Raw genomic sequence first — 27353 nt, forward strand, 5'->3', positions numbered from 1 at the left:
AATGGCATGTTGGCCTACATTGCGAGAGGTTTCGAGTACAGGAGCAGGGATGTGTTGTTCCAACTATACAGGGCCTTGGTGAGGCCACACCTAGAGTATTGTGTGCAGTTCTGGTCTCCTTTTCTGAGGAAGGATGTTCTTGCTCTCGAGGGAGTGCAGCGAAGGTTTGCCAGGCTGATTCTGAGGATGGCGAGACTGATGTATGAGGAGAGATTGACTAGGTTAGGATTGTTTTCGCTGGAGTTCAGATGAATGAGGGGGGAGCTCATAGAGACTTATAAAATTCTAACAGGTCTGGACAGGATAGATGCAGGGACAATGTTCCCGATGGTGGGGGAGTCCAGAACCAGTGGTCACAGTATGAGGATTCAGGGTAGACCAATTAGGACGGAGTTGAAGAGACATTTCTTCACCCAAAGAGTGGTGAGTCTGTGGAATTCATTACCACAGGGAGTAGTTGAAGCCAAAACATTGAATGTATTCAAGAGGCGGCTGGATATAGCACTTGGCGCAAATGGGATCAAAGGTTATGGGTGAAAGCAGGACCAGGCATTTGAGTTGGATGATCAGCCATGATTGTAATAAATGGTGGAGCAGGCTCGAAGGGCCAAATAGCCTCCCCCTGCTCCTATCTTCTATGTTTCTATCCCTGCTTTTGTATTCTAGTCCCCTCGAAATGAATGCTATCATTGCATTTGCCTTCCTAAGTCCCAACTCAACCTGCAAGTTAACCTTAAGGGAATCCTGAACTAAAACTCCCAAGTCCCTATGAGCTTCTGATTTCTGAATTCTCTCCCCATTATGAAAGTAGTCTACGGCTCTATTTTTCCTACCAAAATGCATAACCTCACACTTTCCCACTATTAAACTGAGGCTCTTGCTGCACCCCAGGGCCGCTATTCGGAGAGGAGCCGGAGGAATTCTCCTCTGTGTCCGACAACCAATATTGATGGAACCATGGAACCCCAGAATGATTGCAGCACAGGAGGCAGCCATTCGGCCCATTGTCTCTGTGCTGGCTCGCTGCAAGATCAACCCTCCTAGTGTAATTTCTCCCTCCCCTACACTCTCCCTGTAGCCCTGCAATTTTATCCTCTTCAGACAATGATCTGGATTCCTTTTGAAAATCTTGATTGAATCAACCACACTCCCTCAGGCAGTGCGTTTCGGATCCTAATCACTCACTGTGTGAAGTGTTTCTCCTCATATCTCCATTGCTTCTTTTGCCAAGCACCTTGTATCTGTGCCCACTCATTCTCGACCCTTCCCCACCCATGGGAACCCAGTTTCTCCCTGTCTACCCCCTATCCTGTGTGATTTTGAATACAACCATAGGATCCCTACAAGTGCCGAAAGAGGCCAATCAACCCATCAGGTGTCCACTGACTATCCAAAAGAGCATCTTACCCGTCCTATCCCCGCAACCCCGCGCATTTACTCCGCTAATTCACCTAACCTACTAAGAGAGACTAAGGTGCAATGTGGCATGGCCAATCCACCTAACCTACAGATCTTTGGGGTGTTGGAGGAAACTGGAGCACTTGGAGGAAACCCACGCAGTCACAGGGAGAACATGCAAACTCCACACCGACTGCCACCCAAGGCTGGAATTGAACCTGGGTCCCTGGCGCTGTGAGGGAGCAGTGCTAACCACTTCCATTAGATCTGCTCTCAACCTTCTCTTCTCCAAGGAGAACAGTCCCAGTGGCGTAGTAGCATTGTCGCTGAATTGGTAATCCTGAGAGCTAGGGTAATGCTCTGGGGACCAGGGTTCGAATCTCACCATGGGAACAGCACCACCTGGAATTTCTTCTCAAGTCACTCACTATCCTGACTTGGGAATATATTGCCATTTCTTCCCTGTTGCTGGGTCAAAATCCTGGAACTCCCATCCTGACAGCACTGTGGGTGTGCCTACACTACAGGGACTGCAGAGATTCCAGAAGGCAGCTCAAGGAGCAATTAGGGATGGGCAATACATGCTGGCCTAGCCAGTGACACCCACGTCCAAATCAGGAAATTAATTTAAAAAAAGAATATTTTTCAATAGTCAGCCCAACACCCGGTTTGGACTGAATAGCCTGCTCGGGAATCCCCTTTTTAAACAATATTAGCAATGCTCAGGCAACAGAACTGCAGCTGGGGACTTTTGGAAAATCTCCTCTTAACATCCTGGGATACATTTTATCCATGCCTAGATATTCAGATTCTTTCAAACATGCAAAACCCCGCAATGTTCCTCCCTCATTATACTTATCCCATATAATATTTTTCAGACTCCTACTTAACTGCAATGCATCGTTGCCCCCCCCCTCTTCTGTGATGATGGGCACAAAGCATTCATTCAGAACTGTGTCCATATCTTCTGCCTCCGTGCAAGGGGAGCCAGTGGCCCAGTGGTGTCTAATAACGTAGAGACGCAGGTTTGCATCCCACCCAGGGCAGATGGTGACATTTGAATTCAGTCTAACGATGATCACTAAACCATTGTTGATTGTTGCAAAAAACCATCCAGTTCACTGATGCCCTTCAGGGAAGGAAATCTGCAGGCCTTACCTACTCTGGCCTTCATGTGACTCCAGATCCACAGCAGTGTGGTCGACTCTTAAAGTGGTAGCCCGGCAAGCCACTCAGTTCAAGGCCCATTAAGGATAGGCATTAAGTGCTATCCCAGCCAGCGATGCCCACATCCCGTCAATGAATACAAAAAAGTTAACTGTTCTCTCTTTAATAGATTCGACTATCCTTCGTACTTTAGACTCCTCTTGTACTCTGTGTCTTTAGAAAACACCTTTGGACTTTCTTCGATTTTGCCTGTCTATGTTTCTCAGGCCTTTTCTTTGCTAACTTTCCTAAATTACATTTCAGTTTTGCCTGTATGTTTCTGTGCCCCCCTCCTGAGGCTTCCTGCCATGTTGAGTGTGTGTGACACGAGCTCCCCTTGTCCTACCCCATTGGCTCCTTGACACCCAAGATTTGTGAATCACACCCTTTTTTCCTCCTTTACGGGAAGGTGCTTGCGCCGAAACCCTCAGGACCTCATCTTTCCCGCTGCTTTGACGTATTGACCTTCAAGTGGTTATTTCCAGTCCACTTTTGTCCCTCTCCCGAACCATATCTGGTCGCGGTGGCATTCTGTTCCTTCCTGAAGGTGGCCCTTTCTCGCGTGGTGTTGTCCCCGCTGTCTCATTCGGACGTATCTGTGGAACCCAATGGCAGTGCTGCATTGCTTTGCTCAGTTCAGGCAAGGCAGAATTGTCGGGTATTGTTGAACTTTTTTTTTGTTGCATGCTCCCTGTATTCGAACCATGGAATCCCTGTGGTGCAGAAAGAGGCTAACCATCCCATTGAGTCTGCACTGATTCTCCGAAAGAGCATCTTACCCATGCTCACGCCCCTCCCCACCATCCCCGTAACCCAGCGCATTTACTGTGACCAATTCACCTAACCTGTTTGGACAGTGGGAGGAAACCGGAGCACCCGGAGGAAACCCACGCAGACACAGGGAGAATGTGCAAACTCCACACAGACCTGAGGCTGGAATTGAACCCGGGTCCCGAGTGCTGTGAGGCAGCAATGCTAATCACTGTGTATTCTTTTCTGTTCGAAGAGAATGAGGCCATTCCTTGAGATTGCTCTCGGGGTAGCTCTTTCTCTCCCAGTCAGTAGTGCGCCTTCCACGTTTCTTCAAGGATGCCTTCAAAACTCCTTGAACCTCAACGTCAGCTTATCCTGCGGGCAGTTTACAAGTTTAACCTGTGACATGACCTGCCCTTAAGAACTTTATCCGTAGTCATACGTACTACACATCCAATCCATCTGGTGCAAAATGGTGAATGATTTAATTCCAGCTCCTACACCCCTTCCTATCTCTGTAACCTCCTCCAGCCCCTACAAACCCTCCTGATCTCTGTAACCTCCTCCAGCCTCTACAACCCTTCCGATCTCTGTAACCTCCACCAGCCCGTCCCTACACCCCTCCCTATCTCTGTAACCTCCTCCAGCCCCTACAACCCTCCCTATCTCTGTAACCTCCTCCAGCCCCTACAACCCTCCCTATCTATGTAACCTCCTCCAGCCCCTACAACCCTCCCTATCTCTGTAACCTCCTCCAGCCCCTACAACCCTCCCTATCTCTCTAACCTCCTCCAGCCCGTACAACGCTCCCGATCTCTGTAACCTCCTCCAGTCCCTACAACCCTCTGTATTGTGTAACCCCCTCTATTTCCTACAATCCTCCTATTTTATCCCTCCACTGTGGGGGACCAGTCTACTTGATCTGCCCTCTCATTGCCCCTCTGTGTAGACTCAGCGTGTCCAACCTGGCCCCTGGCTGTACATTTTCTTCCCGGTCCCTCATTCTGACTCTCAGATCCTACAGTAAGCAGTCATTGAATCACAGAATCATAAAATTCCTACAGGGCAGAAGGAGGCCATTCAGCCCATCGAGCCTGCACCGATAACAATTCCACCCAGACCCTATCCCCGTAACCCACCATACTTACTCTGTTAATCCCCTGACACTAAGGCATCAATTTAGCCTGATCAATCTACCTAACCCACACATCCTTCAACTGCGGGAGGAAACTGAAGCATCCGGAGGAAACCCACAGACACGGGGAGAACCTGAAAACTCCACACAGACAGTCACCTGAGGCCGGAATTGAACCCGGTTCCCTGGCGCTGTGAGGCAGCAATGCTAACCACTGTGCCACCGTGCCACCCACTGAGTCCCTGAATGATCGAGAGTCTTGTCAAGAAGCCTCCTTGATATGCTGCAGTGCAGTCTGGGCAGACAGAGGCCGGAGTGTGCACGTATAGGACGGGAGTGTCGGCTTTTCCCTCACCAATGCTGTTCTATCTTTCAGACCGTTGATGATAACTGCAGCCACTTCCAGTGCATTGACCTACTGAAGGATCGACCAACCTGCCTCATCGTCTTCCTCCATCATGTCATCCTGCAGTTTGATGCAGCGTATGTGGTGAGTGCGACATCTGCCTGTCTTCTGACAAAGGAAACACCCCCCCTCCCCCCCCCCTTTGTATCACTGGTCTGCGGCCTTGCCCCATGCCCAATGCCACTTATTGGACACAGGAGCCAGAAATCTGGGGTGTTTTGCACTGTTGGAGGTGCCATTCTGCCCAAGTGACGAGAAAGCAAGGTCACATCTAGCCCCTCAGACGGATGTTAAAGACTCTACTATTACAAGCCGACAATTAGCAGAAGGGCAAGAGTTCTTCCCTGGGCAATATTTGCCCTTGAACCTACCAGTTGGCAGCAAATGGTCTGGAGATCAATACCGTTGCTGATTGTGGGACCTTGTTGTGTCCAGGTTTGCTGCCAGATGACTGACAGGGCAGCAGTGATGGTGGTGAATCTTGGAGGGGTGTTATTTAATGGAGACTCTCTCGCATTTGGGGTAATTAATTGGGAGAGGCTATTTGATGGGAACCCTGTCTTTGGGTGGAGGATTAGATGGGGATTGGGTCGTAGCTGGGGTATTTGGTGGAGAGTGTGCCTCAGGAGGTGGGGGGGTTGGTGAGAGTTATACAATGGAGAAAATGCTCAGGGAGCATTGATGGGGAATGTGTCTCGGGGGGTATTTGATGGGGAATGTGTCACCGGGGGGTATTTGATGGGGAATGTGCCTCGGGGGGTATTTGATGGGGAATGTCTCTCGGGGGGTATTTGATGGGGAATGTGTCTCGGGGGGTATTTGATGGGGAATGTCTCTCGGGGGGTATTTGATGGGGAATGTGTCTCGGGGGGTATTTGATGGGGAATGTGTCCCGGAGAGGTATTTGATGGGGAATGTGTCTCGGGGGGTATTTGATGGGGAATGTGTATCGAGGGGTATTTGATGGGGAATGTGTCTCGGGGGGTATTTGATGGGAAATGTGTCTCGGGGGGTATTTGATGGGGAATGTGTCTCGAGGGGTATTTGATGGGGAATGTGTCTCGGGGGGTATTTGATGGGAAATGTGTCTCGGAGGGTATTTGATGAGGAATGTGTCTCGGGGGGTATTTGATGGGGAATGTGTCTCCGAGGGTATTTGATGGGGAATGTGTCTCGGGGGGTATTTGATGGGGAATGTGTCTCGGGGTATTTGATGTGGAATGTGTCTCGGAGGGTATTTGATGGGGAATGTGTCTCGGGGGGGTATTTGATGGGGAATGTGTCTCCGAGGGTATTTGATGGGGAATGTGTCACGGGGGGTATTTGATGGGGAATGTGTCTCGGGGGGTATTTGATGGGGAATGTCTCTCGGGGGGTATTTGATGGGGAATGTGTCTCGGGGGGTATTTGATGGGGAATGTCTCTCCGGGGGTATTTGATGGGGAATGTGTCTCGGGGTATTTGATGGGGAATGTGTCTCAGAGAGGTATTTGATGGGGAATGAGTCTCGGGGGGTATTTGATGGGGAATGTGTCTCGAGGGGTATTTGATGGGGAATGTGTCTCGGGGGGTATTTGATGGGGAATGTGTCTCCGAGGGTATTTGATGGGGAATGTGTCTCGGGGGGTATTTGATGGGGAATGTCTCTCGTGGGGTAATTGATGGGGAATGTGTCACGGGAGGTATTTGATGGGGAATGTGTCTTGGGGGGGTATTTGATGGGGAATGTGTCTCGGTGGTTATTTGATGGGGAATGTGCCTCGGGAGGTATTTGATGGGGAATGTGCCTCGGGAGGTAGTTGATAGGGAATTTGTCTCGGGGGGGGGGGGTATTTGTTGGGGAATGTGTCGCGGGGGGTATTTGATGGGGAATGTGTTTCGGGGGATATTTGATAGGGAATGTGTCTCGGGGGATATTTGATAGGGAATGTGTCTCGGGGGGGGGGTTTTTGAGGGTGAATGTGTCTTGGGGGGGTATTTGATGGGGAATGTGTCTCGGGGGGTATTTGATGGGGAATGTCACTCGGGGGGTATTTGATGGGGAATATGTCTCGGGGGGTATTTGATGGGGAATGTCTCTCGGGGGGTATTTGATGGGGAATGTGTCTCGGGGTATTTGATGTGGAATGTGTCTCGGAGGGTATTTGATGGGGAATGTGTCTCGGGAGGTATTTTATGGGGAATGTGTCTCCGAGGGTATTTGATGGGGAATGTGTCTCGGGGGATATTTGATGGGGCATGTGTCTTGGGGGGTATTTGATGGGGAATGTGTCACGGGAGGTATTTGATGGGGAATGTGTCACGGGAGGTATTTGATGGGGAATCTGTCTCGGGGGGTATTTGGTGGGGAATGTCTCTCGGGGGGTATTTGATGGGGAATGTGTCTCGGGGGGTATTTGATGGGGAATGTGTCTCGGGGGAGGTATTTGATGGGGAATGCGTCTCGGAGAGGTATTTGATGGGGAATGAGTCTCGGGGGATATTTGATGGGGAATGTGTCTCGAGGGGTATTTGATGGGGAATGTGTCTCGGGGGGTAGTTGATGGGGAATGTGTCTCGGAGGGTGTTTGATGAGGAATGTGTCTCGGAGGGTATTTGATGAGGAATGGGTCTCGGGGGGTATTTGATGGGGAATGTGCCTCCGAGGGTATTTGATGGGGAATGTGTCTCGGGGGGTATTTGATGGGGAATGTGTCTCGGGGGGTAATTGATGGGGAATGTGCCTTCGGGGCTATATGAAGGGGAATGTGTCTCGGGGGGGGGGTATATGATGGGGAATGTGTCTCGGGGGGATATTTGATGGGGAATGTGTCTCGGTGGGTATTTGATGGGGAATGTGTCTCGGGGGGTATTTGATGGGGAATGTCTCTTGGGGGGTATTTGATGGGGAATGTCTCGGGGGGTATTTGATGGGGAATGTGTCTCGGGGGGTATTTGATGGGGAATTTGTCTCGGGGGGTATTTGATGGGGAATGTGCCTCGGGAGGTATTTGATGGGGAATGTGTCTCGGGGGGTATTTGATAGGGAATTTGTCTCGGGGGGTATTTGATGGGGAATGTGCCTCGGGAGGTATTTGATGGAGAATGTGTCTCGGGTGGTATTTGATGGTGAGTGTGTCTCGGGGGGTATTTGATGGGGAATGTGTCTCGGGGGGGTATTTGATGGTGAATGTGTCTCGGGGGGGTATTTGATGGGGAATGTGTCTCGGGGGTATTTGATGGGGAATGTGTCTCGGGGGGTATTTGATGGGGAATGTCTCTTGGGGGGGTATTTGATGGTGAATGTGTCTCGGGGGATATTTAATGTGGAATGGGTCTCGGGGGGTATTTAATGGGGAATGTATCTCTGGGGCTATTTGATCCAGAATGGGTCTCGGGGGGGTATTTGATGGGGAATGTGTTTCGGGGGTTATTTGATGGGGAATGTGTTTCGGGGGGTATTTGATGTTGAATGTGTCTCGGGGGGTATTTGATGGGGTATGTGTATCGGTGGGTAGTTGATGGGGAATGTGTTTCGGGGGGTATTTGATGGGGAATGTGTTTCGGGGAGTATTTAATGGGGAATGTGTCTCGGGGGGGTATTTGATGGGGAATGTGTCTTGGGGACATTTGATGGGGAATTTGTCTCGGGGAGTATTTGATGGGGAATGTGTCTCGGGGGGTATTTGATGGTGAATGTGTCTCGAGGGGTATTTGATGGGGAATGTGTCTCGGGGGGTATTTGATGGGGAATGTGTCTCGGGGGGCATTTGATGGGGAATGTGTCTCGGGGGGTATTTGATGGGGAATGTGTCTCGGGGGGTATTTGATGGGGAATGTGTCTCGGGGGGTATTTGATGGGGAATGCGCCTCGGGGGGTATTTGATTGGGAATGTGACTCGGGGGTATTTGATGGGGAATGTGTCTCGGGGAGTATTTGATGGTGAATGTGTCTCGGGGGGGTATTTGATGGGGAATGTATCTCGGGGCTGGAGGGTATTTGATGGAGCATGTACCTCGGTGGGTATTTGATGGGGAATGTGACTCGGGGGGTATTTGATGGGGAATGTGTCTCGGGGGGTATTTGATGGGGAATGTGTCTCGGGGGGTATTTGATGGGGAATGTGTCTCGGGGGGTATTTGATGGGGAATGTGTCTCGGGGGGTATTTGATGGGGAATGTGTTTCAGGGGGTATTTGATGGGGAATGTGTCTCGGGGGGTATTTGATGGGAATTGTGTCTCGGGGGGTATTTGATGGGAATGGCGGCACGGTAGCACAGTGGTTAGCACTGCTGCTTCACAGCTCCAGGGTCCCGGGTTCGATTCCCGGCTCGGGTCACTGTCTGTGTGGAGTTTGCACATTCTCCTCGTGTCTGCGTGGGTTTACTCCGGGTGCTCCGGTTTCCTCCCACAGTCCAAAGATGTGCGGGTTAGGTTGATTGGCCAGGTTAAAAATTGCCCCTTAGAGTCCTGGGATGCGTAGGTTAGAGGGATTAGCGGGTAAATATGTGGGGGTAGGGCCTGGGTGGGATTGTGGTCGGTGCAGACTCGATGGGCCGAATGGCCTCCTTCTGCACTGTAGGGTTTCTATGATTTCTATGAATTGTGTCTCGGGGGGTATTTGATGGGGAATGTGTCTCGGGGGGTATTTGATGGGGAATGTGTCTCGGGGGGTATTTGACGGGGGCTGTGTCTCGGGGGGTATTTGGGGCAGACTATCGCAGGGAGGTATTTAATGGGGAATGTGTCTCGGGCGTATTTGGTGGGGAATGTGTCTAGGGGGGTATTTGATGGTGAATGTGTCTTGGGGCTATTTGATGGGGACTGTGTCTCGGGGGGTATTCGGTGGGGAGTGTGTTTCGGGGGATATTTGATGGGGAATGTGTCTCGGGGGTCTTTGATGGGGATTGTGTTTCGGGGAATATTTAATGGGAACTGTGTCTCGGGGCGGGCTATATGATGGGGACTGTGTCTCGGGGGGTATTTGATGGGGAATGTGTCTCGGGGTATTTGATGGGGAATGTGTCTCGGTGGGGTGTTTGATGGGGAATGTGTCTCGGGGGTCTTTGATGGGGAATGTGTTTCGGGGAATATTTAATGGGGAATGTGTCTCGGGGTGTATTTGATGGGGAATGTGTTTCGGGGAGTATTTAATGGGGAATGTGTCTCGGGGGGGGTATTTGATGGGGAATGTGTTTCGGGGAGTATTTAATGGGGAATGTGTCTCGGGGGGGTATTTGATGGGGAATGTGTTTCGGGGAGTATTTAATGGGGAATGTGTCTCGGGGGGGTATTTGATGGGGAATGTGTCTTGGTGACATTTGATGGGGAATTTGTCTCGGGGAGTATTTGATGGGGAATGTGTCTCGGGGGGTATTTGATGGGGAATGTGTCTCGGGGGGTATTTGATGGGGAATGCGCCTCGGCGGGTATTTGATGGGGAATGTATCTCGGGGCTGGAGGGTATTTGATGGAGCATGTGTCTCGGGGGGTATTTGATGGGGAATGTGACTCGGGGGGTATTTGATGGGGAATGTGTCTCGGGGGGTATTTGATGGGGAATGTGACTCGGGGGGTATTTGATGGGGAATGTGTCTCGGGGGGTATTTGATGGGGAATGTGTCTTGGGGACATTTGATGGGGAATTTGTCTAGGGGGTTATTTGACAGGGAATGTGTCTTGGGGATATTTGATGGGGAATGTGTGTCGGGGAGGTATTTGATGGGGATTGTGTCTCCGAGGGTATTTGATGGGGAATGTGTCTCGGGGAGGTATTTGATGGGGATTGTGTCTCCGAGAGTATTTGATGGGGAATGTGTCTCGGGGGGGTATTTGATGGGGAATGTGTCTCGGGGGGTATTTGATGGGGAATGTGTCTCGGGGGGTATTTGATGGGGAATGTGTCTCGGGGGGTATTTGATGGGGAATGTGTCTCGGGGGGTATTTGATGGGGAATGTGTCTCGGGGGGTATTTGATGGGGAATGTGTCTCGGGGGTCTTTGATGGGGAATGTGTTTCGGGGAATATTTAATGGGGAATGTGTCTCGGGGTGTATTTGATGGGGAATGTGTCTTGGGGACATTTGATGGGGAATTTGTCTCGGGGGGGGAGGGTGGTATTTGATGGGGAATGTGTCTCGGGGGGTATTTGATGGGGAATGTGTCTCGGGGGGTATTTGATGGGGAATGTGTCTCGGGGCGGTATTTGATGGGGAATGTGTCTCGGGGGGTATTTGATGGGGAATGTGTCTCGGGGGGTATTTGATGGGGAATGTGTCTCGGGGGGTATTTGATGGGGAATGTGTCTCGGGGGGTATTTGATGGGGAATGTGTCTCGGGGGGTATTTGATGGGGAATGTGTCTCGGGGGGTATTTGATGGGGAATGTGTCTCGGGGGGTATTTGATGGGGAATGTGTCTCGGGGGGTATTTGATGGGGAATGTGCCTCGGGGCGTATTTGATGGGGAATGTGTCTCGGGGGGTATTTGATGGGGAATGTGTCTCGGGGAGTATTTGATGGTGAATGTGTCTCGGGGGTATTTGATGGGGAATGTGTCTCAGGTGTTATTTAATGGGGAATGTGTCTCGGGGGGTATTTGGTGGGGAATGTGTCTCGGGGGGTGTTTGATGGTGAATGTGTCCGGGGGGGTATTTGATCGGGAATGTGTCTCGGGGGTATTTAATGGGGAATGTCTCGGGGTATTTGATGGGGAATGTGTCTCCGGGGGTATTTGATGGGGAATGTGTCTCGGGGGGTATTTGATGGGGAATGTGTCTCGAGGGGCTATTTGATGCGGAATGTGTCTCGGGGGGTATTTGATGGGGAATGTGTCTCGGGTGGTATTTGATGGGGAATGTGTCTCGGGGGGCATTTGATGGGGAATGTGTCTCGGGGGGTATTTGATGAGGAATATGTCTCGGGGGGGTATTTGATAGGGAATGTGTCTCGGGGGGGGGGGGGGGTATTTGGTGGGGAATGTGTCTCGGGGGGGGGAGTATTTGGTGGGGAATGTGTCTCGGTTGTATTTGATGGGGAATGTGTCTCGAGGGGCTATTTGATGGGGAATGTGTCTCGGGGGGTATTTAATGGGGAGTGTGTCTCGGGGGGTATTTGACGGGGCTGTGTCTCGGGAGGTTTTTGGTGCGGACGATCTCTGATGTATTTAATGGGGAATGTGTCTCGGGGGGGGTATTTGGTGGGGAATGTGTCTCGGGGGGTATTTGATGGGGAATGTGTCTCCGAGGGTATTTGATGGGGAATGTGTCTCGGGGGGTATTTAATGGGGAATGTGTCTCGGGGGGTAGTTGATGGGGAATGTGTCTCAGGGGGTATTTGATGGGGAATGTGTCTCCGAGGGTATTTGATGGGGAATGTGTCTCGGGGGGGTATTTGATGCGGAATGGGTCGTGGGGGGGAGGGGTGGGTGGGTGGGGTATTTGATGGGGAATGTGTCTCGGGGGGGGCAGGGGTATTTGATATGGAATGTGTCTCGGGCGGGCTGGGCTATTTGATGGGGAATGTGTCTCGGGGGGTATTTGATGGGGAATGTGTCTCTGAGGGGTATTTGATGGGGAATGTGCCTCAGGGGGTATTTGATGGTGAATGTCTCGGGGAGAATTTGATGGGGAATGTGTCTCGGGGGATATTTGGTGGTGAATGTGTCTCGGGGGGTATTTGATGGGGAATGTGTCTCGAGGGCCATTTGATGGTGAATGTGTCTCGGGGGGTATTTGATGAGGAATGTGTCCTGGGGGTATTTGATGAGGAATGTGTCTCGGGGGGTATTTGATGGGGAATGTGTCTCGGGGGGTATTTGATGGGGAATGTGTCTCGGGGGGTATTTGATGGTGAATGTGTCTCGGGGGGTATTTGATGGTGAATGTGTCTCGGGGGGTATTTGATGGTGAATGTGTCTCGGGGGGTATTTGATGGTGAATGTGTCTCGGGGGGTATTTGATGGTGAATGTGTCTCGGGGGGTATTTGATGGTGAATGTGTCTCGGGGAGTATTTGTTGGGGAATGTGTCCCGTGGGGGTATTTGATGGGGAATGTGTCTCGGGGGGTATTTGATGGGGAATGTGTCTCGGGGGGTATTTGATGGGGAATGTGTCTCGGGGGGTATTTCATGGGGAATGTGTCTCGGGGGGTATTTGATGGGGAATGTGTCTCGGGGGGTATTTGATGGGGAATGTGTCTCCGAGGGTATTTGATGGGGAATGTGTCTCTGAGGGTATTTGATGGGGAATGTGTCTCGGGGGGTATTTGGTTGGGAATGTGTCTCGGGAGTGTATTTGATCGGGAATGTGTCTCGGGATATTTGATGGGAATGTGTCTCGGGGGGTGTTTCATGGGGACTGTCTCGGGGGGTATTTGATGGGCACCGTCTCTTGGGGGGTATTTGATGGGGAATGTGCCTCGGGGACTATTTGATGGGAATGTGTCTCCGGGGGGCATTTGATGGGGAATGTGACTCGGTGAGTATTTGATGGGAATGTGTCTCGGGGGGTATTTGATGGGGAATGTGTCTCGGGGGGTATTTGATGGGGAATGTGTCTCGGGGGGTATTTGATGGGGAATGTGTCTCGGGGGGTATTTGATGGGGAATGTGTCTCGGGGGGTATTTGATGGGGAATGTGTCTCGTGGGGTCTTTGATGGGGAATGTGTCTCGGGGGGTATTTGATGGGGAATGTGTCTCGGGGGGTCTTTGATGGGGAATGTGTCTCGGGGGGTATTTGATGGGGAATGTGTCTCGGGGGGTATTTGATGGGGAATGTGTCTCGTGGGGTCTTTGATGGGGAATGTGTCTCGGGGGGTATTTGATGCGGGATGTGTCTCGGGGGGGTATTTGATGGGGAATGTGTCTCGAGGGGTATTTGATGGGGAATGTGCCTTGGGGAGTATTTGATGGGAAATGTGTCTCGGGGGGGTATTTGATGGGGAATGTGACTCGGGAATATTTCATGGGGAATGTGTATTGGGCTAGTGGTGGGGACTGTATCTCGGGGGGGGGGGGGGGGGGGGGGTATTTCATGGGGAATGTGTCTCGGGGCCTATTTGGTGGGGCCTGTCTCTCGGGGGTATTTTGATGGGGACTGTCTCTCGGGGGGTATTTGATGGGGACTGTCTCTCGAGGGGCATTTGATCCGGAATGTGTCTCGGAGAGGTATTTGTTGGGGAATGTGTCTCGGGGGGTATTTGATGGGGAATGTCTCTCGAGGGGTATTTGATCCGGAATGTGTCTCGGAGAGGTATTTGTTGGGGAATGTGTCTCGGGGGGTATTTGATGGGGAATGTGTCTCGGGGGGTATTTGATGGGGAATGTGTCTCGGGGGGTATTTGAAGGGGAATGTGTCTCGGGGGGTATTTGATGGGGAATGTGTCACGGGGGTATTTGATGGGAATGTGTCTCGGGGGGTATTTGATGGGGACTGTGACTCGGGGGGTATTTGATGGGGAATGTGTCTCGGGGGGTATTTGATGGGGAATGTCTCTCGAGGGGTATTTGATCCGGAATGTGTCTCGGAGAGGTATTTGTTGGGGAATGTGTCTCGGGGGGTATTTGATGGGGAATGTGTCTCGGGGGGTATTTGATGGGGAATGTGTCTCGGGGGGTATTTGAAGGGGAATGTGTCTCGGGGGGTATTTGATGGGGAATGTGTCACGGGGGTATTTGATGGGAATGTGTCTCGGGGGGGTATTTGATGGGGACTGTGACTCGGGGGGTATTTGATGGGGAATGTGTCTCGGGGGGTATTTGATGGGGAATGTGTCTCGAGGGGTATTTTTTGGGACTGTATCTCGGGGGGTATTTGATGGGGACTGTGTCTCGGGGTATTTGATGTGGAATATGTCGCGGGGGGTATTTGGTGCGGACTGTGTCTCGGGAGGTGGGTATTTGATAGTGAATGTGTCTCGGGGGTATTTGATGGGGACTGTGTCTCGGTGGGGGTATTTGATGGGGATGTGCTTTGAAGTGTATTTGATGGGGAGTGTCTTGGAGGGTATTTGATGGGGAGTGACTTGGGGGGTATTTGATGGGGTATGTATCTTGGGGTATTTAATGGCGAATGTGTCTCGTGGGGTATTTGATGGGGAATGTGTCTCGGGGGGGGTATTTGATGGGGAATGTGTCTCGGGGTATTTGATGGGGAATGTGTCTCGAGGGGGTATTTGATGGGGAATGTGTCTCGAGGGGTTTTGTGGGGCACTTGTTTCTGGAGGTATTTGATGGGGAATGTGTGATAATTTGATTGTGAGACTCGGTGCCCTGGGTCCTAGAATTCAGTCTATCTATCTCTTTTTACAGCTGTGTTATCTGCACGGGGAGTTATTTAAAGGGGCTAATCTGAAAGATACTCGCAGGCTGTTTGTGGATTACTTCCACACGTTCCTGGACAGAGCTGCGGTAAGTTTTCTTTCAAAATCTTTCAACTCACTACCCACCCTGCGAAGCACGATCACCTCTCCCCATTCAGCATCACCACATTGGTCATTCTGCATGGTTTATTGAGCAAGCTTTACTCTGTATCTAACCCCGTGCTGTATCTGTCCTGGGAGTGTTTGATGGGGACAGTGTAGAGGGAGCTTTACTGTGTATCTAACCCCGTGCTGTATCTGTCCTGGGAGTGTTTGATGGGGAGTGTGTAGAGGGAGCTTTATTCTGTATCGAATCCCGTGCTGTACCTGTCCTGGGCGTGTTTGATGGGGACAGTGTTTGATGGGGACAGTGTGGAGGGAGCTTTACTCTGTATCTAACCCCGTGCTGTACCTGTCCTGGGAGTGTTTGATGGGGACAGTGTAGAGGGAGCTTTACTCTGTATCTAACCCCGTGCTGTACCTGTCCTGGGAGTGTTTGATGGGGACAGTGCAGAGGGAGCTTTACTCTGTATCTAACCCCGTGCTGTACCTGTCCTGGGAGTGTTTGATGGGGACAGTGCAGAGGGAGCTTTACTCTGTATGTAAGCCTGTGCTGTACCTGTCCTGCAAGTTCAATGAGAGCAGCAGTCTGCAATTATTTTGGAGAGCTCCAACTGAGAGCTGGTAGAGGGTCAGTGGGCCAAATGTCCTCTTCATGCAGGCGCTCCACTTTCCTCCCATAGTCTGAAAGACATGTTGGTTAGGGTGCATTGGCCATGCTAAATTCTCCCTCAGTGCACCTGAACCGGCGCCGAAATGTGGTCACTGGGGAATTTTCATTTTTCATTATAGTGTGACAATAATAAATAAACTTAAACTTAAGATATAGAGATCTGTGGTACCCAGCCTCCAGCTGTTGGCAACTCAAATCGGTTCACCTCCTGGCTGCCCTTTTGGGCCTGGCTTGTGCGTGAACATTAACCCGGGAGTCTCACTTTGTGAAGCTTTGGCACTGGTTAGCACAACGCAGAGCTCTCGGTCGTCTTCTTTCAGCTGGAGTGCGGATGCTGCCCCTCCCCACTGACACACACCCCGACACACACACACACACACACACACACACACACACAAACACACACACACACACACACACACACCCTGGGCACCCTTTGACACTGTGTCCTTTGATTTTGTTTCAGCTCCTCAAAGTGCCGGTACCACTGGAAATCTCTTTTGAACTGGGTAAGTGTGTTTGTCACAGAGTGAGGAGGTTTCTGCTGAACTTATACAAGATACTGGTTAGATCTCAGCTGGAACATTGTGTACAGTTCTGGAAGCCACACTGTAGGAAGGATGTGAACGCATTGGAGAGATTGAAGAAGATGTTGCAAGAACGGTTCCAGGGTTGAGAAACTTCAGTTAAGAAGATAGATTGGGGAGGTTGGGACTGTTCTCCTTGGAGAGAAGAAGGCTAAGAGGAGATTCAGTAGAGATGTTCAAAATCATGAGGGGGCTGGATAGAGTGGGCAGGTAGAAACTGTGTTCCCCTTTGTCGAAGGAACAAGAATGAGAGGGCACAGATTTAAAGTGACAAAACAAGCAAATGTGATGTGAGAAAAATCTTTCACACAGCGAGCGGTTGGGTCTGGAATGCGTGCCCTGGAAGTGTGGTGGAGGCAGGATCAATCGAGACATTCGAGAGGGCATTAGATGATTATTTGAATAGAAACAATGTGCAGGGGTATGGGGGGGAAAAGGCAGGAGAATGGCATTAAGTCACGATGCTCGCTTGGAGAGCTGGAACAGATGTTTCTTCAGAAGGAACTCTTCAAATGCAGACAATAAAAATATAACAAAACTTACTCTAACTTATAAATCAAAGAAACTTCATTACTTCAAACTTGGGGCCTCGCCCTGGGCCATTCCAAGCTCCCCACAATTCCCAACAGGTTCTTATTTCTCGTGAGTCAGCTGGTCAGCTGACCATCACATCCTGTGGTTTACTGGGTCAGTTGACCCTTGTAGCTTGTTACCATTGGTCACATTGCATCCAATACAAAGTTGTCACCGGTTACATTCTAACAGCAAACACGGTGAACCGAATGGCCTCCTCCTGCTCCATAACAGTTCTGTGGCTGTGCAGTCTGTGTGGGGCGTAGACTGGGAGCTGGCTACACGCAGAGGAAGTGCCCATATGGTAGGGCGGGGGGGGGTGTGGTTGCTGGGGGAGAACTTGATGGGCTGTGTCCATATGGCCTGGGAATATTTTCTCACTAGCGATGGGCTGGAACTGTGGGAGGAACCAGAAGTCTAGGTAGGGGTCCATCTGCTGAGATCCCAGAAGACTGTTGTGATCGTTGGGTTTGTGGGGGGGGATTGTTGAATAACAAGCGGGAGGGGTAACTGATAGTCAGTCGTCCAGAGCTCTGCTTATACCCCCGACCCCCCTCGAGTCTGCACTGACTCTCTGAAAGAACCTCCCAGACCCTCCCCTTCGTCCTATCCCCGTAACCCTGCGCATTCACTGTGGCCAATCCAGCTATCCTACACATCTTTCAGACTGTGGGAGGAAACCGGAGGAAACCCACGCAGACACGGGGGGAACGCACAGACTCCACACAGACAGTGACCCAAGGTCAGAATTGAAGCCAGGTGCTGTGAGGCAGCAGTGCTAACCATTGTGCCGCTCCAACGGAGGTGCGGTGCAGATCCACCAGGACTGATAGGGTTAAATTACAAGGTCAGGTTGCAGAGACTCGGCTTGTTCCTGCCTCCCATTTCGAAGATTGAGGGGAGATATAATGGAGATGTTTAAGATGACTAGAAGAATCGATGGGGTCATTCAAGAGAAAGTGTTACTTCTGGTGGTTATGGGGGTCTGGGGAGATGCGGGTGGGGGTACAGAGTCCAGATCAATAATCCAGAACCTTCAAAGTTTGAGCCAGGCTGTTGGAACGGGTGTGGATTCTGGGTTTCACTTTGAGCATTCAGGTCTGCGATCAGTAGAGTTTTGCCAGGTCAGGAGATTACAGAATATGGAGCAAGCGTCAGGTAAAAGGAATTAAGATGCAGGCCAACCACAATCTGATTGAATGATTGGCAGACCGAATGGTCTCCTCCTGCACCTATGTAATAGGCTCAAGAGGGGCTGAATGGCCTCCTGTTCCTGTGTAACAGGCTAGAGAAGGAGCTGAATGGTGTTGCTGTAAATCTGCACTGTCCTGATCAGGATGTATGTGTTTGTGTTAAAGATCGGTGCCGTCCTGATATGGTTTGTGAAGACGGTGTGAAGAACATTGTGAAAGGCATGCAGAAATCTCTGACTCGGGAGATATACGGCCAGCTGGAAGATTTCAGGTAAAAACTCCTCCCTTATGAAAGGCCATCGATCTATTGCTGACGGACACTCATAGAAATATAAAAAATAGGAGCAGGAGGAGGCCGTTCGGCCCTTCGAGCCTGCTCCACCACTGGCTGATCATCCAACTCAATATCCTGATCCTGCCTCCCCCACCCCCCAATGTCATTTGATCCCCTTCTCCCCAAGTGCTTCTTGAGAACAAACAATGCTTTGGCCACAACTGCTAAATCCACAGGCTGACCACTGTCTGGCTGAAGAAATTTCTCCTCATTTCTGTCCTTAATGGTCTACCCTGTATCCTCAGACTGTGGCCCCTGGTTCCAGATACCCCACCATCGGGAACTTCTTCGTGCATCTGTCCTGTCTGGTCCTGCTAGAATTTTCTAGGTTTCTGAGATTCCCCCCTCATTTTTCTAAACTTCAGCAAATAGAATCGTAACCAACTCAATTTCTCCTCACACATCAGTCCTGCCATCCCAGGAATCAGTCTGGTAAACCTTCTCTGCGCTCCCTCCGGAGCAAAAACTCCTTCCACAGATAAGGAGACCAAAACTGCACACAATATTCCAGATGTGGCCTCACCAAGGTCCTGTATAAGTGCAGCAAGACATACCTGCGCCTGTACTTGAATCCTCTTGCTGTGGAGGCCAACATACCATTTGCCTTTACTGCGTGCTGCACCTGCGCGCTTATCTTCAGTGACTGGTGTACGAGGACACCCGGGCACATTCCCCGCACCTAATTTATGGCCATTCAGATAGTAATCGGCCTTCCCGTTTGTGCGACCAAAGTGGATAACCTCACATTTATCCACATTATAGTGCATTTGCCTCAACCCGTCCAAATCATAGTGAAGGATATCTGCATCCTCTTCACAGCTCACCCTTCCACCCAGCTTGTGTCATCTGCAAACGTGGAGATATTACATTGAGTTCCCTCATCTAAATCATTAATGAAGATAGTGAGTAGCTGGGGTTTCAGCACAGATCCCTGCGGCACCCCAGCAGCCACTGCCTGCCATCTGGAAGTCTCACAACACCAGGTTGAAGTCCAGCAGGTTTATTTGGTAGCACGTGCTTTTGGAGCGCTGCCCCTTCATCAGGTGACTCACTCACCTGATGAAGGAGCGACACTCCGAAAGCTCGTGCTACCAAATAAACCTGTTGGACTTCAACCTGGTGTTGTGAGACTTCTTACTGTGCTACCCCAGTCCAGCACAGGCATCTTCACATCTTGCCATTTGGAAAAAGACCGGTTTATTCCTACTCTTTGATTCCTCCCTGCCAATCAGTTTTCTATCCATCCCAATACGCTGCCCCAATGTGTTTTAATTTTACATGCTAATCTCTTAAGTGGGACTTTATCGAAAGCCTTCTGAAAGTCCGAATAAACCACATCCACTGGCTCCCCTCATCAACTTTGCCAGTTGCATCTCGAAAATTTCCACTAGACTTTGCCAAGCATGATTTCCTTTTCATAAATCCATACTGTGTCTGATCCTGCAACCGTTCTTCAAGTGCTTTGCTATAAAATCTTTGATAATAGATTCTAGAATCTTTCCTACAACCGATGTCAGGCTGACTGGTCTGTAATTCCCTTCATTTTTAAATAGTGAGGCTACGTTAACTACCCTCCAATCAGTTTCAGACTCTCTAGAATTCTGGAATATGACCACCAATGCACCCACTATTTCTCAGGCCACTTCCTTAAATACTCTGGGCTGAGGATGATCAGGCCCTGAGATTTATCAGTCTTCAATGCCATCAGTTTCCCCAATACCTTTTCTCTACTCCTACTGCTCTCCTTCAGTTCCTCCCTTTCACTAAACCCTGTGCTCCCCAACATTTCTGCTACCTTATTTGTGTCCTCCTTTATGAAGACAGAACCAAAGTACCTATTCAGTTGGTCAGCCATTTCTTTGTTCCCCATTGTAAATTCCCCTGTTTCTGACTGTAAGGGACCTCAGTTTGTCTTCACCAATCTTTTTGTCTTCACTTTCACAGTCAGTTTTATACTCTATTTTCCCCTTCTTAATCCCTTGGTCCTCCTTTGCTGAAGTGTAAACTTCTCCCAATCCGCAGCTCTGTTGTTTTTCTCAGCCAATTTGCATGCCTCTCCCTTGGATCTAACACTATCTCTAATTTCCCTTGTAAGCCATAGTTTGGCCACCCTTCCAGTTTGACTTTTGTGCCAGACAGAAATAAACAGATGTGCAGTTCACCCATGCGCTCCTTGAATGTTTGCCATTGCCTGTCCAACGTCATGCCTTTAAGTAACGTTTCCCTATCTATCATAGCCAACTCGCGCCTCATATCATCATAGTTTCCTTTATTAAGATGCAGGACATTAGTCTCAGAATCGAATACGTCACTCTCCATCTTGATGAAGAATTCTATCATGTTATGGCCTCTCATTCTCAAGGGATCTCACACAACTCAATTGCCAATTATTCCTTTCTCATTACACAATATCTAGTCCAGAATGGCCTGCTCTCGAGTTGGCTCCTCAGTGTTTTGGTCCAAGATATTATCCCATAAACACCCCAGATATTCCTGCTCTACGGTATTGTGACTCATTGATTTCCCAATCTATATGCAGATTAAAATCACCCATAATTACAGATGTTCCTTTATCACATGCATCTCCAATTTCCTGTCATTCCCAACATCAGCGCTACAGTTTGGGGTCTGTTTGCAACCGCTACTAATGTTTATTGTCCCTTGTTTCTCAGCTCTACCCTTATAGATTCCACATAATATCCTTCCTCAGTATGATGTTACTTTCCTCTTTAACCAGCAATGCAATTCCACTGCCTTTCCTTTTTTGTCTTTCCTTCCCAAATACTGGATATCCCTGGATGTTCAGTTCTCATCCCTGGTCACTCAGCAGCCATGTCTCTGTAATCCTGACTATATCATACCCGTTTTTATCCGTTTGCACAATTAATTCATCCACTCTATTGCGAACACTCAGCGCGTTAAGGCACAAAGCCCTTAAGCTTCTCTTTGTAATGCTACTGGTCTTGTTCCCACTATTTCTCACTGAGGCCCTGTTTGAACCTGGCCCTTGCTTTCTCTGTCTATCTCTTTTCCTATTTCTCTTTCCATCTTTGGTTTTTGTCCTTGACTGCCCCTCCTCTGACTCCTTACATTGGTTCCCACCCTCCTGCCATTTTATTTTAAACCCTCCCCGGCCACTCTAATAAACCGGGAGCTTTACTCTGTATCTAACCCCGTGCTGTAGCTGTCCTGGAAGTGTTTGATGGGGACAGTGTAGAGGGAGCTTTACTCTGTATCTAACCCCGTGCTGTACCTGTCCTGGGAGTGTTTGATGGGGACAGTGTAGAGGGAGCTTCACACTGTATCTAACCCCATGCTGTACCTGTCCTGGGAGTGTTTGATGGGGACAGTGTAGAGGGAGCTTCACTCTGTATCCAACTCCGTGCTGAACCTGTCCTGGGAGTGTTTGATGGGGGCAGTGTAGAGGGAGCTTCACTCTGTATCTAACCCCGTGCTGTACCTGTCGTGGGAGTGTTTGATGGGGACAGTGTAGAGGGAGCTTTACTCTGTATCTAACCCCGTGCTGTACCTGTCCTGGGAGTGTTTGATGGGGACAGTGTGGAGGGAGCTTTACTCTGTATCTGACTTGTAATGCACGTGACCTGTTGCTGGAACATGTTTTTTCCCATTGACCTCTTGTACTAAATGCAAAATAGTGACTTGTGTTGAAAGCTAACTATTGGCTTTTGGAATTAGGAACAAGCGGATGATGGGAATGACAATCGGTGAACGAGAATTGTTGGATCTGGATACGGAACGGCTGATTGACCACGCATCACTTGAAACCAAAGAGAAGATGCTGGCCGAGCAACTATTACCCAAGATTGAAGAAGCCACGTAAGTGACATTGCTTTGTAGAACCCAGGAGAATGCTGGAGGGTCTGACAGTGAACTGGAAGTGTGGAGCAGTGGCTGAGTGTGATTTACCCGTGAGACACAGTGCGATTTACCCATGGTGCACGGTGCGATTTACCCGTGAGACACGGTGCGATTTACCCGTGAGACACGGTGCGATTTACCCGTGAGACACGGTGCGATTTACCCGTGAGACACGGTGCGATTTACCCGTGAGGCGCGGTGCGATTTACCCATGGTGCACGGTGCGATTTACCCGTGAGACACGGTGCGATTTACCCATGGTGCACGGTGCGATTTACCCGTGAGGCACGGTGCGATTTACCCGTGAGACACGGTGCGATTCACCCGTGAGGCACGGTGCGATTTACCCATGGTGCACGGTGCGATTTACCCGTGAGACACGGTGCGATTTACCCGTGAGACACGGTGCGATTTACCCGTGAGACACGGTGCGATTTACCCATGGTGCACGGTGCGATTTACCCGTGAGACACGGTGCGATTCACCCATGGTGCACAGTGCGATTTACCCGTGAGACACGGTGCGATTCACCCATGGTGCACGGTGCGATTTACCCGTGAGACACGGTGCGATTCACCCGTGAGGCGCGGTGCGATTTACCCGTGAGACACGGTGCGATTCACCCATGGTGCACGGTGCGATTTACCCGTGAGACACGGTGCGATTCACCCGTGAGACACGGTGCGATTTACCCGTGAGGCACGGTGCGATTTACCCCTGAGACACGGTGCGATTCACCCATGGTGCACGGTGCGATTTACCCGTGAGGCACGGTGCGATTCACCCATGGTGCACGGTGCGATTTACCCGTGAGACACAGTGCGATTTACCCGTGAGACACGGTGCGATTCACCCGTGAGACACAGTGCGATTTACCCGTGAGGCGCGGTGCGATTCACCCGTGAGACACAGTGCGATTTACCCGTGAGGCGCAGTGCGATTTACCCATGGTGCACGGTGCGATTTACCCGTGAGACACAGTGCGATTTACCCGTGAGGCGCAGTGCGATTTACCCATGGTGCACGGTGCGATTTACCCGTGAGGCACGGTGCGATTCACCCATGGTGCACGGTGCGATTTACCCGTGAGACACAGTGCGATTTACCCGTGAGACACGGTGCGATTCACCCATGGTGCACGGTGCGATTCACCCATGGTGCACGGTGCGATTTACCCGTGAGACAAAGTGCGATTTACCCGTGAGGCGCGGTGCGATTTACCCATGGTGCACGGTGCGATTTATCCGTGAGACACGGTGCGATTCACCCATGGTGCACGGTGCGATTTACCCGTGAGGCACGGTGCGATTCACCCGTGAGGCACGGTGCGATTCACCCGTGAGACACGGTGCGATTTACCCATGGTGCACGGTGCGATTTACCCATGGTGCACGGTGCGATTTACCCGTGAGGCACGGTGCGATTCACCCATGGTGCACGGTGCGATTTACCCGTGAGACACAGTGCGATTTACCCGTGAGACACGGTGCGATTTACCCATGGTGCACGGTGCGATTCACCCGTGAGACACGGTGCGATTCACCCGTGAGGCACGGTGCGATTTACCCATGGTGCACGGTGCGATTTACCCGTGAAGCGCGGTGCGATTCACCCATGAGACGCGGTGCGATTTACCCGTGAGACACGGTGCGATTTACCCGTGAGACACGGTGCGATTCACCCATGGTGCACGGTGCGATTCACCCGTGAGACACGGGGCGATTCACCCGTGAGACACGGTGCGATTCACCCATGGTGCACGGTGCGATTCACCCATGGTGCACGGTGCGATTCACCCGTGAGGCACGGTGCGATTCACCCGTGAGACACGGTGCGATTCACCCATGAGACACGGTGCGATTCACCCATGGTGCACGGTGCGATTCACCCGTGAGACACGGTGCGATTCACCCATGGTGCACGGTGCGATTCACCCATGAGACACGGTGCGATTCACCCATGAGACACGGTGCGATTCACCCATGGTGCACGGTGCGAATCACCCGTGAGACACGGTGCGATTCACCCATGGTGCACGGTGCGATTCACCCGTGAGACACGGTGCGATTCACCCGTGAGGCACGGTGCGAATTACCCGTGAGACACGGTGCGATTCACCCATGGTGCACGGTGCGATTTACCCGTGAGACACGGTGCGATTTACCCGTGAGACACGGTGCCATTCACCCATGGTGCACGGTGCGATTTACCCGTGAGACACGGTGCGATTTACCCATGGTGCATGGTGCGATTCACCCATGGTGCACGGTGCGATTCACCCGTGAGGCACGGTGCGATTCACCCATGGTGCATGGTGCGATTCACCCATGGTGCACGGTGCGATTCACCCGTGAGGCGCGGTGCGATTCACCCGTGAGACACGGTGCGATTTACCCGTGAGGCACGGTGCGATTTACCCATGGTGCACGGTGCGATTTACCCATGGTGCACGGTGCGATTTACCCGTGAGGCACGGTGCGATTCACCCATGGTGCACGGTGCGATTTACCCGTGAGACACAGTGCGATTTACCCGTGAGACACGGTGCGATTCACCCATGGTGCACGGTGCGATTCACCCATGGTGCACGGTGCGATTTACCCGTGAGACAAAGTGCGATTTACCCGTGAGGCGCGGTGCGATTTACCCATGGTGCACGGTGCGATTTACCCGTGAGACACGGTGCGATTCACCCATGGTGCACGGTGCGATTTACCCGTGAGGCACGGTGCGATTCACCCGTGAGGCACGGTGCGATTCACCCGGTGCGATTTACCCATGGTGCACGGTGCGATTTACCCATGGTGCACGGTGCGATTTACCCGTGAGGCACGGTGCGATTCACCCATGGTGCACGGTGCGATTTACCCGTGAGACACAGTGCGATTTACCCGTGAGACACGGTGCGATTTACCCATGGTGCACGGTGCGATTCACCCGTGAGACACGGTGCGATTCACCCGTGAGGCACGGTGCGATTTACCCGTGAGACACGGTGCGATTTACCCGTGAGGCACGGTGCGATTTACCCATGGTGCACGGTGCGATTTACCCATGGTGCACGGTGCGATTCACCCGTGAGGCGCGGTGCGATTCACCCGTGAGACACGGTGCGATTTACCCGTGAGGCACGGTGCGATTTACCCATGGTGCACGGTGCGATTTACCCATGGTGCACGGTGCGATTTACCCGTGAGGCACGGTGCGATTCACCCATGGTGCACGGTGCGATTTACCCGTGAGACACAGTGCGATTTACCCGTGAGACACGGTGCGATTCACCCATGGTGCACGGTGCGATTCACCCATGGTGCACGGTGCGATTTACCCGTGAGACAAAGTGCGATTTACCCGTGAGGCGCGGTGCGATTTACCCATGGTGCACGGTGCGATTTACCCGTGAGACACGGTGCGATTCACCCATGGTGCACGGTGCGATTTACCCGTGAGGCACGGTGCGATTCACCCGTGAGGCACGGTGCGATTCACCCGTGAGACACGGTGCGATTTACCCATGGTGCACGGTGCGATTTACCCATGGTGCACGGTGCGATTTACCCGTGAGGCACGGTTCGATTCACCCATGGTGCACGGTGCGATTTACCCGTGAGACACGGTGCGATTTACCCATGGTGCACGGTGCGATTCACCCGTGAGACACGGTGCGATTCACCCGTGAGGCACGGTGCGATTCACCCGTGAGACACGGTGCGATTTACCCGTGAGACACAGTGCGATTTACCCGTGAGACACGGTGCGATTTACCCATGGTGCACGGTGCGATTTACCCGTGAAGCGCGGTGCGATTCACCCATGAGACGCGGTGCGATTTACCCGTGAGACACGGTGCGATTTACCCGTGAGACACGGTGCGTTTTACCCATGGTGCACGGTGCGATTCACCCGTGAGACACGGTGCGATTTACCCGTGAGACACGGTGCGATTTACCCGTGAGACACGGTGCGATTCACCCATGGTGCACGGTGCGATTCACCCGTGAGACACGGGGCGATTCACCCGTGAGACACGGTGCGATTTACCCGTGAGACACGGTGCGATTCACCCGTGAGACACGGTGCGATTCACCCGTGAGACACGGTGCGATTCACCCGTGAGACACGGTGCGATTCACCCATGGTGCACGGTGCGATTCACCCATGAGACACGGTGCGATTCACCCATGAGACACGGTGCGATTCACCCATGGTGCACGGTGCGAATCACCCGTGAGACACGGTGCGATTCACCCATGGTGCACGGTGCGATTCACCCGTGAGACACGGTGCGATTCACCCGTGAGGCACAGTGCGATTCACCCGTGAGACACGGTGCGATTCACCCGTGAGGCACAGTGCGATTCACCCGTGAGACACGGTGCGAATTACCCGTGAGACACGGTGCGATTCACCCATGGTGCACGGTGCGATTTACCCGTGAGACACGGTGCGATTTACCCGTGAGACACGGTGCGATTCACCCATGGTGCACGGTGCGATTTACCCGTGAGACACGGTGCGATTTACCCATGGTGCACGGTGCGATTCACCCGTGAGACACGGTGCGATTCACCCGTGAGGCACGGTGCGAATTACCCGTGAGACACGGTGCGATTCACCCATGGTGCACGGTGCGATTTACCCGTGAGACACGGTGCGATTTACCCGTGAGACACGGTGCGATTCACCCATGGTGCACGGTGCGATTTACCCGTGAGACACGGTGCGATTTACCCATGGTGCACGGTGCGATTCACCCGTGAGACACGGTGCGATTTACCCGTGAGACACGGTGCGATTCACCCGTGAGGCACGGTGCGAT

The 27353-nt window shown here is 51.6% G+C and overlaps 1 protein-coding gene across 2 annotated transcripts in view; it reads left to right on the plus strand.

Annotated features, from left to right (window-relative positions):
• LOC144487730 (rho guanine nucleotide exchange factor 12-like) overlaps positions 1 to 27353 on the plus strand; it is a 136846-nt gene that overhangs the window by 50842 nt on the left and 58651 nt on the right. For both annotated transcript variants that reach the window (XM_078205798.1, XM_078205799.1), the window contains exons 4-8: positions 4869 to 4982; positions 15186 to 15284; positions 16435 to 16477; positions 18487 to 18592; positions 22352 to 22492. In XM_078205798.1, the coding sequence (XP_078061924.1) occupies positions 4869 to 4982; positions 15186 to 15284; positions 16435 to 16477; positions 18487 to 18592; positions 22352 to 22492 (503 nt within the window). The remainder of the gene's footprint in view (positions 1 to 4868; positions 4983 to 15185; positions 15285 to 16434; positions 16478 to 18486; positions 18593 to 22351; positions 22493 to 27353) is intronic.

The sequence above is a fragment of the Mustelus asterias genome, unplaced genomic scaffold (assembly GCF_964213995.1).
Source record: "Mustelus asterias unplaced genomic scaffold, sMusAst1.hap1.1 HAP1_SCAFFOLD_992, whole genome shotgun sequence".
Lineage (NCBI taxonomy): Eukaryota > Metazoa > Chordata > Chondrichthyes > Carcharhiniformes > Triakidae > Mustelus > Mustelus asterias.